This window comes from Sarcophilus harrisii, chromosome 4 (assembly GCF_902635505.1).
Source record: "Sarcophilus harrisii chromosome 4, mSarHar1.11, whole genome shotgun sequence".
NCBI lineage: Eukaryota > Metazoa > Chordata > Mammalia > Dasyuromorphia > Dasyuridae > Sarcophilus > Sarcophilus harrisii.
The window spans coordinates 27,554,429-27,566,003 of record NC_045429.1 but is presented as its reverse complement, the minus strand read 5'-3'; the positions used below and the strand labels follow the sequence as shown (position 1 = coordinate 27,566,003).

The 11,575-nt window shown below is 56.9% G+C and overlaps 2 protein-coding genes across 2 annotated transcripts; one reads left to right on the top strand and one right to left on the bottom strand.

Annotated features, from left to right (window-relative positions):
* Positions 1–627: 627 nt before the first annotated feature.
* LOC116423569 lies at positions 628–3,707 on the bottom strand (the record flags this gene model as incomplete). The annotated part of the gene is given in 5 exon segments (XM_031968553.1): positions 628–1,212; positions 1,626–1,706; positions 2,735–2,866; positions 2,868–2,948; positions 3,597–3,707. Coding segments are annotated over 5 exon segments (696 nt in total), but the record flags the coding sequence as incomplete, so codon positions are not given.
* On the top strand, positions 3,129–6,851 carry FOXD2 (forkhead box D2). The gene has a single exon (XM_031969161.1). The coding sequence runs from the start codon at positions 3,708–3,710 to the stop codon at positions 5,274–5,276; it is 1,569 nt and encodes a 522-aa protein (XP_031825021.1). The 5' UTR covers positions 3,129–3,707; the 3' UTR covers positions 5,277–6,851.
* Positions 6,852–11,575: the final 4,724 nt, after the last annotated feature.

The window sequence follows — 11,575 nt, the reverse complement described above, 5'->3', positions numbered from 1 at the left end:
TGGCCCCGGCCCTACTCCGCCAGCTTGAAGGCCAGCTGGGACGGTGAGCAGGCTGCTCCTGAAGTAGCGGGCGCTCTTCCGGGGTCCTCCCATGGCAAGCCGCCCCGTGGCCCGCAGCTGCCATACCCGGAGGCTACCATTAGTGCCGGGGCTTTGCGCAGCACATGCACACACCTGTTCTCCGGCCCAGTCCGGCCTACTCCGGACAGCTTCCCCAACGCTGTTTCACGTTCTGAACGTAGGAAACGGGAGAACATGGGGTGGGAGGCCTAGGCCGAGGTTCACCCGGTAGTCTCGGAGGGGGAGTCTCCATAGGCCACCAGGTATCCTGACTGACTTCTACTGGCCCACCTGACCCAGTTGGGAACAGAATTGAGCGTGAACCCGGAAGGTTTAGGTGTGTCTGCCAGAGGGTTTCTGTGGGTGCGATTCTTCGTGAATGTGTCTGAGCAGGCAGCCCGAGTGTGTGTGTGTGTGTGTGTGTGTGTGTGTGTGTACCACTGTATGAGGCCGATAATGTTCGGCTTAAGCACAAATGAATATGTAAATATGTATGTATATGCGAGTTTGTAGATATATACATAAATAAATAAGTAAACAAACAAATAAATGTATGCTAGCTCGCAATGACTGTGTCAAGATTTGTATTTGAGAGACAGAGGTGGAGAGAGGTAAACGCCACTGGGGCCCGAAACTAACTCCAGAGAGAATTAGCAGCTGGCTCTTCGGTTGGGAGACGTGGAAGGGAAGCGCCTTGTTGAGCCTCCTTTCCCAGGCTAAGGAGAGGACTGATCTGAGGGTCCCAAGGCGAGAGCCAGGAGCGAAGTGGGAGAGGTGGGATGGAGGAAAGCGAGAGGGGCGTGGCCCAAACGAGGGAGAGAACTTTTTCAGGCTGTTAAGAACAGGTGGAGCTGACTTTCCTTATGAATCTCCCGTCGGGAGGAAATGGAACCTTGGGGACCTAGGGAAGAGAGCACTTTTGGCTATCGCGACGCCCCTTGATCTTTGGCCTTCCGTTTGAGAGCTCTGTGTTTTTACGAATCCCCGGATGATATGGGGTCCGAGGAAAGGGGCCCTCGAGCTTCTATTTAACCAGCTGCGGGACCTGGGGGCAAAGCCCTTCCTCTGTGAACCTCCTTTTCCTTCTCTTCGAAATGAGGACGTGGGACCAGATGGTCCTTTAAGTCTCTTGCAGCTTCTAGGAAGGCGCCCCTGGGAAGGAAAGGGCACCAGAGGGATGGCGCCAGTCTGAGCCCAAGAAAAAAAGGAGAGACCCTGAGTTCGCGTGTGGCTGTGCAGGACTGTGTGTGGAGGGGAATCTGGCAGCCTCTACCTGTCCCTCAGCAAATAGTCCGCCTCACCCCTGGAGGGGGTCGAAGTGGGACGAAGGGAAAGAATCGGTACTGCCTTCTGCCAGGAAATAACCGAGAAGTAGGCCACCCCCCATCAGCCTTTGCCAGGATACAAATCTGGAATTGGGGGGAAGGGAGGAGAAAGCACGGCCTCTCCCTTCAATCCTAGACATCATCTCCTAAATATTCTTGTCCTGTCTGGGAAGGACCTTGGAGTCCGGAGCTCTTCATTTTATAAAGAAAGAAACTGCCCAAAGAAAGGAAGGGGCTTACCCAGGATCCCACGATGCCCTTGATACCGCCGGTTTCGAATCTGGGTCTTCTGATTTCTAAGCCAGAGCTCTTCCCACTTCCCTGGCGGAGAGCCGTAACGGGGACGGGGGTTGGCTGGAGGAATCCCTGGGGTCGCATTGCCCGGGGGAACCCGGATTAAATGGAGTCGGGTTCCAGAGCCGCAGGGGCAGGGCGGTAGGGCCAGCCACACCAGGAGCTAGTTTCTAGGTCAGTGGCCGGCCTCCACCTCGGGCGGAAGAGCCGGTAGCGGGAGGACGAGAGAGCAGGACGGGGCTGGGGTGAGTGAGGGTCCTTCGGGTGGTCGGGCCGGACCAGACTAAGGTCATTCGTTTTGATCTGGATTATAGTCCGCACGGGAAGGGCCATTAATAGGAGGCTACGCTGTTGTTCACCTCTTTGTGGGTGCGCCCCGGGGTCGGCAAGATGCCCTAGAAGAACAAATGCCAGTGGCCTCCCACCCAAGCCAGTCTCCAGGGCCACCCCCGCTCCCGGGTTGGCTAGTTTGGTCAAGGGGACTCTTAGAGACAAAGGGTGCTAATAGTTCCTTGGCCGGTATCGCAGGTCCCAGGACACTGAGAATCCGAGAGGCTCCGGTGGGAGGAGCAGGAGGAAGAGAGAGAGATCAAGAAATGAGAAGAAAGAGAGGAGGAGGAGGAGGAGGAAGAGAAGGAGGAGGAGGAGGAGGAGGAGAAGGAGGAGGAGGAGGAGAAGGAGGAAGAGGAGGAGGAGGAGAAGAAGGAGGAGCCAGGCAGGGAAAAAAGCCAGACCGAGAGGGAGAGTTAAAAAGAGACAATGAGACGCGATCAGAGCTCCAGAGCTCCAAAGAGCCAGACAACTGAGCGCTCCCAGACCTGGGCAGGGCACGATCCCTGCCTGGCCCAGGGACCTCCTCACTCGGGAGGGAAGCTCAGGGAGAACATCCTGAGGCCCCTTAGCGTTCCGGGCTGGTCGCTGAGGGCTCCGGAAGGGGAAGGGGGGCAGAAAGAAGGGAGCCGACTGGGGGACAGCAAAGGCTTAGTGCAAGTACCCGCGCAGAGTTAGCCCCGAGAGTCAGCTGCGCGGCTGGAGCAGTCAGTCCCCTTCACTACCTCTGGGCCTAGGCTGGCGACTCCCGCTCCGGAGGCTCGGACGGCTGCGACTCCCGGCTGGCGATGGCTTCTGGGTGCGGCGCCCAAACCTTCGGGAGGAAACTCCCCGGCAGAAAGAAGCTCTGGGCGCTCGCGCTAACCAGACGTTCGTCGGGCTAGCCGGAGGTCTGTCTGTTCGTGCTGCCCTGCTGCGGCCCTTGCAGGAGGAAGCCGCCTGGAGGGGAGCGGAGGCGAGTGATCGGTGGGGAGCAGAGCGAGGAATCCCCGCCGGTCCTGGGGTGTGGTGGGGACCCGGCCCACAGTCAGCAACGCCACGTGATACTCCAGCTCCCCCCCCCCCCCCCCCCCAAGTATAAAGGCCCTCAGAGTTCGCCTCCTTAGCCATAGTGGCTACTAGTTACCGCCCGGAGTCGGCTGGAGTAGCTGCCCTCCTCCTCTTCCTCCCTTCATCCGTCCTTCCTTCCCTCCCCGCCCCTCGCTTTCCCCACCCCCTCACCCTCCCCATGGAGCCCTCGGCTCTTCCGCCTTAGGAAGCGGGAAGGGGGGGGAGAAGACATTTCCAAGCCCCCTTCCAACAGCAGAGACCACCAACCTCCCCCCGCCCAATAGGGGGAGGAGGTGGAAGAAAGTGACTAATCCCCTCACACCCCCTACACTTCCCACACACTTCTCGCCCCTAGCTCTAGGACTTCTCGAAGGGAGTCTGGGCGCACGCGGTTGGGGAGAAGTGCAGCTCTCGGCCACCAGGGGACGCTTCCTAGCTGGGGGACACCCCCCACTCTCTGTGCTCACCCCCGACTGGTCCACCTCCCCCCCACTCCTCCCCTCCCTTCTCCTCCCCGCGCGCAAAACACACACGCACCAAGACCCAGCGAGCCGGAGCCGGAACAGAGACAGCGGCGGCGGAGGAACGCTCGGAGCGCGGGTCCCAGAGCCGCCCGCCCAGGACTAGGCGGCGGCGGCGGCCACCACCATGACCCTAGGCGGCTGCTGCTGCGAGATCATGTCCTCCGAGAGCTCTCCGGCAGTGCTGTCCGAGGCCGAGGGGGACATCGACGTGGTGGGCGGCGGGGGCGGAGGAGGAGGCGATCCGTTGCTCAGCGCCGCCGCCACCCCCCGGGACGCGTGCAAGTACGGGCCGGACGAGGAGGAAGGGGACGAGGAGGAGGAAGAGGAGGAAGGTGAGTCTTCGGACTGCGAGCCTCGGCTCCTCCCGCCGCCCACCCCTCGGGGGGCCGGGCCCAAGGGGGGAGCGGAGCCCAGCCCGGGCGGGGAGCCCCCCGTGGCCCCCAGGGGAGCAGCGGCCGGCGGCGACAAGACGCCGTCGGGGGCTGGCAAGAACCCCCTGGTGAAGCCGCCCTACTCGTACATCGCGCTCATCACCATGGCCATACTTCAGAGCCCCAAGAAGCGGCTGACGCTGAGCGAGATCTGCGAGTTCATCAGCGGCCGCTTCCCCTACTATCGGGAGAAGTTCCCCGCCTGGCAGAACAGCATCCGCCACAACCTCTCGCTCAACGACTGCTTCGTCAAGATCCCCCGGGAGCCGGGCAATCCGGGCAAGGGCAACTACTGGACGCTGGACCCCGAGTCCGCCGACATGTTTGACAACGGCAGCTTTCTGCGGCGGAGGAAGCGCTTCAAGCGGCAGCCGCTGCCGCCCACGCACACCCACGCGCACCACCCGCACGCCCATCCGCACCCGGAGCTGCTGCTGCGTGGAGGGGACCCCGGCGCCTTCCTCCCCGGCTTCGCTGCCTACGGAGCCTACGGCTACAGCTACGGGCTGCCGCTGCCCGGGTACCACGCACACCACGCTGGCCCCCCGCAGCCCCCGCACCCACACCCAGCCCCGCACCCCGGCCACCCCGCCGCCTTCTCCTTTGCCGCCGCCGCCGCCGCCGCCGCCCCGTGCCCTCTGGCTGCACCCCCACCTGCGCCTCCCCCGCCTCCGCCGCCGCCCGTGCAGGCTCAGGCGGCCCCGGCCCCGGCCCCGGCCCCAGGTCCCCCGACGGCGGCCGCCTCGCTCTTCGCCGCGACTCCGGCCGGCCTGCCCTCCTTCCTGGGGGCCGAGTTGGGCTGCCGGAAGGCCTTCTATCCCGCGCAGCTGAGCCCCCCGGCTGCGGGCACGGCGGCCAGCTTGCCCGCGGCCGCGGCGGCCGCGGCTCTGCTACACAGCCTGAAGGCGGACAGTGGGGGAGGCGGCGGGGGCTCGGCGTCTGGGAGCGGGTCCGGGCCCGGGGGGCGGCCTTCATTCTCCATAGACCATATCATCGGGGGCGCGGCGCCCCCGGCGGGCCCGGGTCCCGGATCGGGCGGCGGAGGCAGCGGAGGCGGAACGGGCGCCGGGAGAGGGTCGCCTTCGTCTCCGTACGCTAGTGCTCCGAGCGGGGGCCAAGCCCAGGTGCTGGCAGTGCTGCCCGCGCCCGCGCTGACGCCGGTGCCGGCCCACATTCGCCTCTCGCACCCCGGGGACGCGCTGCTGCAGTCGGGCCCTAACTTCGCCAGCAAGATCCCCAGCCTGAGTGGCTGCCACTTCTGAACAGTCGAAGGACTCCGCGCCGGGAGAAACTGAGGGGAACGAACTTTCCAAAGACCCTGGGAACTCTTCGCGTCCCCTTCTCCCCTGGCCCGTTCCCTCACTCGCCCGGCCTGGCTCCACGGGGGCCGAAGGGAGGAAGACTTGCCGTGGGGAGTGAGAGTGTCTCCGGAGCAGCGTCGATGCCCCCGTCACTCTCCTCGGCCTGTGCCTCCCCGCGGTTGGCCGCGTATTTATAAGCGTCCGCGTGGGTCTCTCTGTGGCCCGAGGAGGACAAGGGCCGAGGACCGCGTCGGCCTGAGACCGGAGCCTTTCCAATTGTGTCTCTTTAGAACCGAGCGATGACCGGAGATCCGGGTCCCGGGTCCCAGGCCCCGGGCCGCAGCCAGCCGGCCTTCTCGGATCGCGGAGCTGGGGAGCCAAGGCAAAGATCCGGATTTTTCGTGCCAACCGGAAAACCCTGTGGGGGGAGGGGTGGGGGGAGCGGGGAGGGACGACGGGAAGAGGGCATTTTGGCTAGTGAGCTTCCCCCCTTGGATCTGGCTTGCCCGCTTCCGATGGATGGGACCCCGGATAATTGCCTGCTCTCTGCTTCCCACAGTGGCCGGGCGGACGCGGCCTCCACCAGGCGGTGAGAATTCCAAACCCCCCATTTTCCACTCCCTTTTCCCCAGCTCTGAGGTCGGAGTTTTCTCCGGGTTTCCCTTTAAAAGAAACGTAAGTCTATGTCTTGTGTACTTACCTCCTTCTCCCCGCCGCCCCCTACCACTCAGCCCAGGGAAATCGAGGCTCCACTTCAGTGGGGGCAGCAGAGAATCTGCCGATTTTCAGTCCCTTAGGACACCCTCCGCCCCCTCCACCCCCACCCCCCGCAACGTGAAGCAGCGTCTACGCGAACAAAGCTAAGGGCTGGGGTGCCAGGCCCCCGATAATTCCGGCATCTCTTTTTACAAGCGACCCACCCCTTTGCTGAGGAAAGAGATTTAGGCTTTTCAGCTTTTTCTCCTCCCAGCCCGGTGCCTCCCAGGCATCTCAACCTTAAGTACTCCCTGTCCATCTCTCTCCCTCTTCTCCACGAGCTCCTTTTGCTGGTCACCCCAATGCCGCCCTATTTATTTTCTCCAGAAGCAAAAGAATTTCGAGAAGCGAGGGGTACGGAGATCTCTTCTCTCCCCTGTTTGCGGGAGGCGGGGAGCGAGGCCTAGCGCCTTCGTGCCCCCCATCCGATCCCGGACCTCCCGCTGGAATCCCTCCCCGGCCCCTGGAAGGTACTTGTAAATAGTTCCGAGCTGGCCTGCCCTCCCCCCGTGGGATCTCTCCAGGGGCGCGGGCCTGGGGTTCTTTTGCTACGGGCATGGTCCAGAGAGGGGAAGACCTGGGCAGTGATAGACTGGGTGGCTCTGTGACCCCTTTCGGATGGTTTTCCGTGGAAGCAAAGGGAACCTCTGCAACTCGCCCCATTCCTCAGCGCGGCCCTATTCCCCTCTCCCACTTTCCTGCCGGCCTCGCCCTTCGATTCCCGCTCCCGCCCCTGCCCCAATTGGTGTCAAAGAATAAATGTTTGTGGATTTCACTGAAGCTACGGCATCTGTCTCCCTCTGTCCCTGGGCCCGGGGAGGCTCCGCCTCAGGCCCGCGTCTGATTTAGCGTTGCAGGAGGGAGTTCGGTCCGGCCCAGGGAGCCCTATTAAGGCTGCTGGGGTTGGCGGGAAGGAGCTGGAGTGGGGAAGAAGGATTTATTTTTTTTTTAACGGTCGGAATCACTCGTCCCTCGGAATCAAACCCCCAGAGCTGAGCAGTGGCACCCAGGAACCCCACTTGAGAGCTGCCAGTCGGTCACCCAGGCTATCGCGGTTGGGGGGCCATAGCTGACTTGTCTTGAGTTGGATTCGGGGAGTAACGAATGGCGTAGGTCTTGGGCATTGGGAGTCGTTTTCCTTATTTGTAAAAGAGGATGGCCTTTCAGTTCCAAATACTGTGATCTAGTGAGAATGAGTTTCATGTCTTCCACTAATTCCTCATGTCACTTTGGGCAAGTTCTTTCTCAGTTTTCTCTTCTGCAAAAAAGGGAGGTTGGATTTAATGTTCAGCAGGCCCCCCTTTCCTCATTTGTTATATTCCTGTTGGAAGATTCTTCCCAGATCTCATTTTTACGTTTATTTATATTCTAAAATCTCTCTTAGTTTTGATCGTTGAAATCCACGCCACTCTGTGGGTCTCAGTTTCTTCATCTGTAAAAGAGAAGTATTGGATTAGTTGACCACTGAGCTCCCTTCTGGCTCTGACAACGTTCTCGATGCAGCGAGTTGACCCTTTCAGGCTTCTAGCTTTCATTTTCGATTTCACAGATAGACCTTCCATTTTTTGGATTTGGGAGCCAGGGTCGAGACCGGTCCCTTCGAAGCAAACACCTTCATCTGGGGGAGGATGGGAGAGCTGCTCATTTCCCTCTAGGCTGGTCAATAGAAAGGCCCCCGGAGCTGTCATTAGTTAGGAAGGATTCTCTCTTCAGGCGTGTGTCCATGAAAACCCTGCCTCGGGCAGTGGCTCTCCCTCTGTGCCAGCCTCAACTCCTGGTGTCTTAGGGGGAACTGTAGTGGGTAGAGAAGATCTGGTCTGATTTGGGGTCAAGGCAAGGATTGCCTGATTGCCACCAGTATAGTCAAGGAGAGTCTAGGGTGAAGCTCATTGAATTGGGGATAAGAAGGGGAGCAGGAGATGGCGAACAGAGAGCCTCATGGGCTGCTGTGCTAGGAGTTTAGGTTGCAATCCCTTGGAGATGGGCCTCCCTAGTCCACCTTCGGGGTCCTAGAGGTCCCACGCACTTCCTTTAGAAGCGGGATCCCGGATGTCTCGGTGCTGGCCGCAGATACGTTGATTGGGAAGCCTGGCTAGGTTAAGCTGCCTGACTGTTGGAGCCAGTTGGGCCAGCCAGGCCAGGCCCCACGCGTCCATCTTCTCTCCACACCTTCACTACCCGAACAGACCTGGGTCTGGGCTCCTGAGGCCAAACTGAGCCACAGAAAGAAGTGACTGAGACTGATAGTCCCTTTCTGGGAAAGGAGATACAGGCAATCAGAGCGCTCAGATGAATTTCTTGGGAAAGTTAGAGTGAAAAGCACTTTTCCCTAAGGGGGTGGGTGGTCTGTGATGGCTCTGTGGCTTCCTTCCCTCCATTAAGCTCCCTCGATCTGGCTCTGGTCTTCTTTGTTCCTTTCCATCCCTTTCTGCGTTTCATTTTCGCTTATTCCCTGCATCTCTCAATGTTTCAGTCTTCTCCATCTGTCTGTTTTTGATTCTGTCTCTGTCTCTGTCTTTCTCGCTTCTTTCCCTCTGGAATTTTTGAATGGGAGTGGATGGGAGTGGTGGCTCTGGGTCTTCCTGAAGGATTGAAGAGCCTTCCCTATTTCTTCCTTTCCCTCGTGGCAGTGGGAGAGTGAGTGAGTGAGAGAGAGAGAGAGAGGAAGAGGAGAAACAGAGACAGAGAGACAGACAGAGGCAGAGATAGTGACAGACAGAGAGACAAAGATAGAGACAGTGAAAGACCGAGAAAAAGAGGTAGAGAGACCGACACAAACAGAGAGAAAGACAAAGAGACAGACAGACAGACACAGAGATAGTGAAACACAAAGAGACAGAGACATACAAAGATAAGACGACTCTCCTCCCTTCGTTTTTCTGCCTGAGCAGACTGGCTGGTAGTCAGCCACAGGTTGGAAGCGATGGTGGGAGGAAGATGAATCATGAGGGAAAGCTAGACTGTCACTTTCATCCCAAGTAATTCACTTTGCACTTTTCTGAACTCAAGAAAGGGGATGATTATTAAGGAGTGAAGAGAGTATTGCTTGGGGCCCTCAGGGGACCAAGGGAGACATTCGGGCTGATCTGAGGCTCTTACGAATTTCAAAGCCTGTGGGAAAGTGAAATGGAGAAACTGGTGGGTTCTGTTAGCCCAAATTTATCTGTCTGGATGAGAGAGTTTGCGTATATTTCAGAATCGGCACGTATAGGAGAAAGAATAACTATGTAACTGTAAGTGTGCGGGGGACCTGGGCTGGACATTTCTGTATGTGATTATGATGATAAGTGTGGGTGACAGTGAATGCGGATAAATACGTCTGCACCTATGAAAGTGCACTTGTGTGAGAGTACATGGGGTTCTTCTGTGTGTGAATGTGTGTGCTGAGGCTAGAGAGGGAGGGAGAGAGCTGGAGCTCTCAGACAAGGCCAGTCCCCCATGTTCAGCTGCTGCTGCTGACAGGAAGGAGAGCCAGTTTCCTATAAAGCCTGGAGTTTGTTCGGACTGTGACCTTTCTGTGCCGAGCAAGGGGAGAAATCTAGGAAGGATCAAACCCCTCTAAGCACGAGACGTAGGACCCCATCTCCAGCCAGCTGTAGGCACAGAAGATAGAGAGCCCAGAAAATGAGGAAAAAAAACCAGACAAGTAAACCCTCCCCTTAGGCTGTCATCTTCCCATGGGCCAGGAGGCTCAGGAGGAGACCAGGGTATGCAGATAAGAAGGAAGCAGAATTGCTTCATTCTCCATTCAGCCTGGGTTCTCTTAAAAGCTCTACAGAAGAAAGTTTGACTATTTCCACCCCACCTTTCCAGGTAAACAGAGTGTGTGTAAACAGGGAGGTAAAGAGAGCCCCTCAATGCTGCCTGTGACCTCCCAGAAACCACCCTTTCCAGATTGGGAATAGGTGGAAAAAATATTCGACTTCGAAGTGGGATAATGGGAGGAAATGAGGGGGTAGGCGAGCGTGTTGAAGGTTGTTTCTCTGAACTAAGGCTTTTCATGTCTCCTCTCTGTCTCTCTGTTTCTGTTTCTCTCTTTGTTTGTCTCTGTCTCTGTCTCTGTCTCTGTCTCTCTCCCTCTCCTCCCCTCGCCCCCCCCACCCACGATGTGCTTAAAAGAAAAAGACAAGAGATAGAGAAAGAGACAGAAGGAAGAGAATCAGATGGAAACAGACAGAGCCAGGCAAGCCGAAGGACACACACTGGCCCTCTCTCACCTTACTCAGGGTCAGTGTGCTAATTATGCCCAGGGTCAGCAGTTGTGTTGGGTACTGCTTTCTGGGTGCAGGATGATTTGAGGAATCAGTGGTCTTCCCATTTCTTTCTCAAAAGTAAAAGCAATTCGTCTTCAATGAAACTTCCGACCTAAAAGCAGGGAGCCGGGGTGACTGTAGCCAGGCCTTTTTTTGGTCAGTCTATGGGAGTTAGCCTGGGAAGTCTAGGGGAACCTGGCTACTTTCTGGTCCTCTGGGGTAGTAGAGTTGGATATGATTCTCCCTAAGCTGGGACCACCTGACTATGGGGCTTCATAGAGACTATAGACTTATAGCTGAACTACCCACCCTAAATAATTAAGGCTGTAAATTTCTGGAGGTTATTCCTGGGCCTACAGGCACCCCAGGTTCATCTGTCAGTTCCCAAGAGTCTAGGCGAAAGTAGGGAGATGAAGGGAGAGGGGCTGGTTGCCTCACTTAACCCAGACTTCAAAATGAATTTGAGGGATGATGGGGCAGGGAATGAGTTCAGGAAATCTTTGGCTTCCCCAGCTACAAATCAAAGCTTGGCCCAGGCAGTCTCCAAGGTCCTTCCAGCTCCAGAATTCTGCATTCTAAAGTCCCTTCTTCATCTTCTTTGAGTCTATATTCTAACATTTTATGTTCTAAGGTTTCTTTGCCCCAACAGTCTAAATCCAAATAATACTTGTCCTGTTTTCTAAAATGACAATGTCATAGGATACCTTCTATCTCTGACATTCTGTATTCCCCTTTCCATCTCTAATATTTGATATTTTAGTATTCTGTAATCTAAGTTCCCTTCAGACAAATCTAAAATGGATCGATATTTTTCCTGTTTTCACATTCTTTGTTCCAAGCTTCTTCCCAGTTTTAATTTGTTGCATCTTAGGGTCTTTTCCATTTTGGACATTCTATGTCCTAACTGTCCTCCAAGCTCTAATATTTTACAGCCTGGCGATCTGTGTTCTAAGGCCCCGTCTGGTTCCCACATTCTACATTCTACTACTGACAGGTTTAACTTAATTGGTCTATAGTACATCAAACTTGGTCCTTTGCTCCAGTATTCTATCTTTACAAATCCCTTTTAGCTCTAAATTGGTTTAGGTATCAGTTCATATTTTTAGGTCCATTCCAGTGCTTTTTTTTTTTCTTTCTATATTCTAATCAGCTATGTTCCAAGATCCTTTGCAACTCCAAGATTAGAGATCATGGCCCTTTATGTTCCAAGCTTCCTTCCAGCATTCACAGCTGGACTATTTTCCATTTACA

Excerpts from the sequence above, each read along its gene's own strand:
- FOXD2 (XM_031969161.1), top strand. The coding sequence starts at position 3,708 with ATGACCCTAGGCGGCTGCTGCTGCGAGATCATGTCCTCCGAGAGCTCT.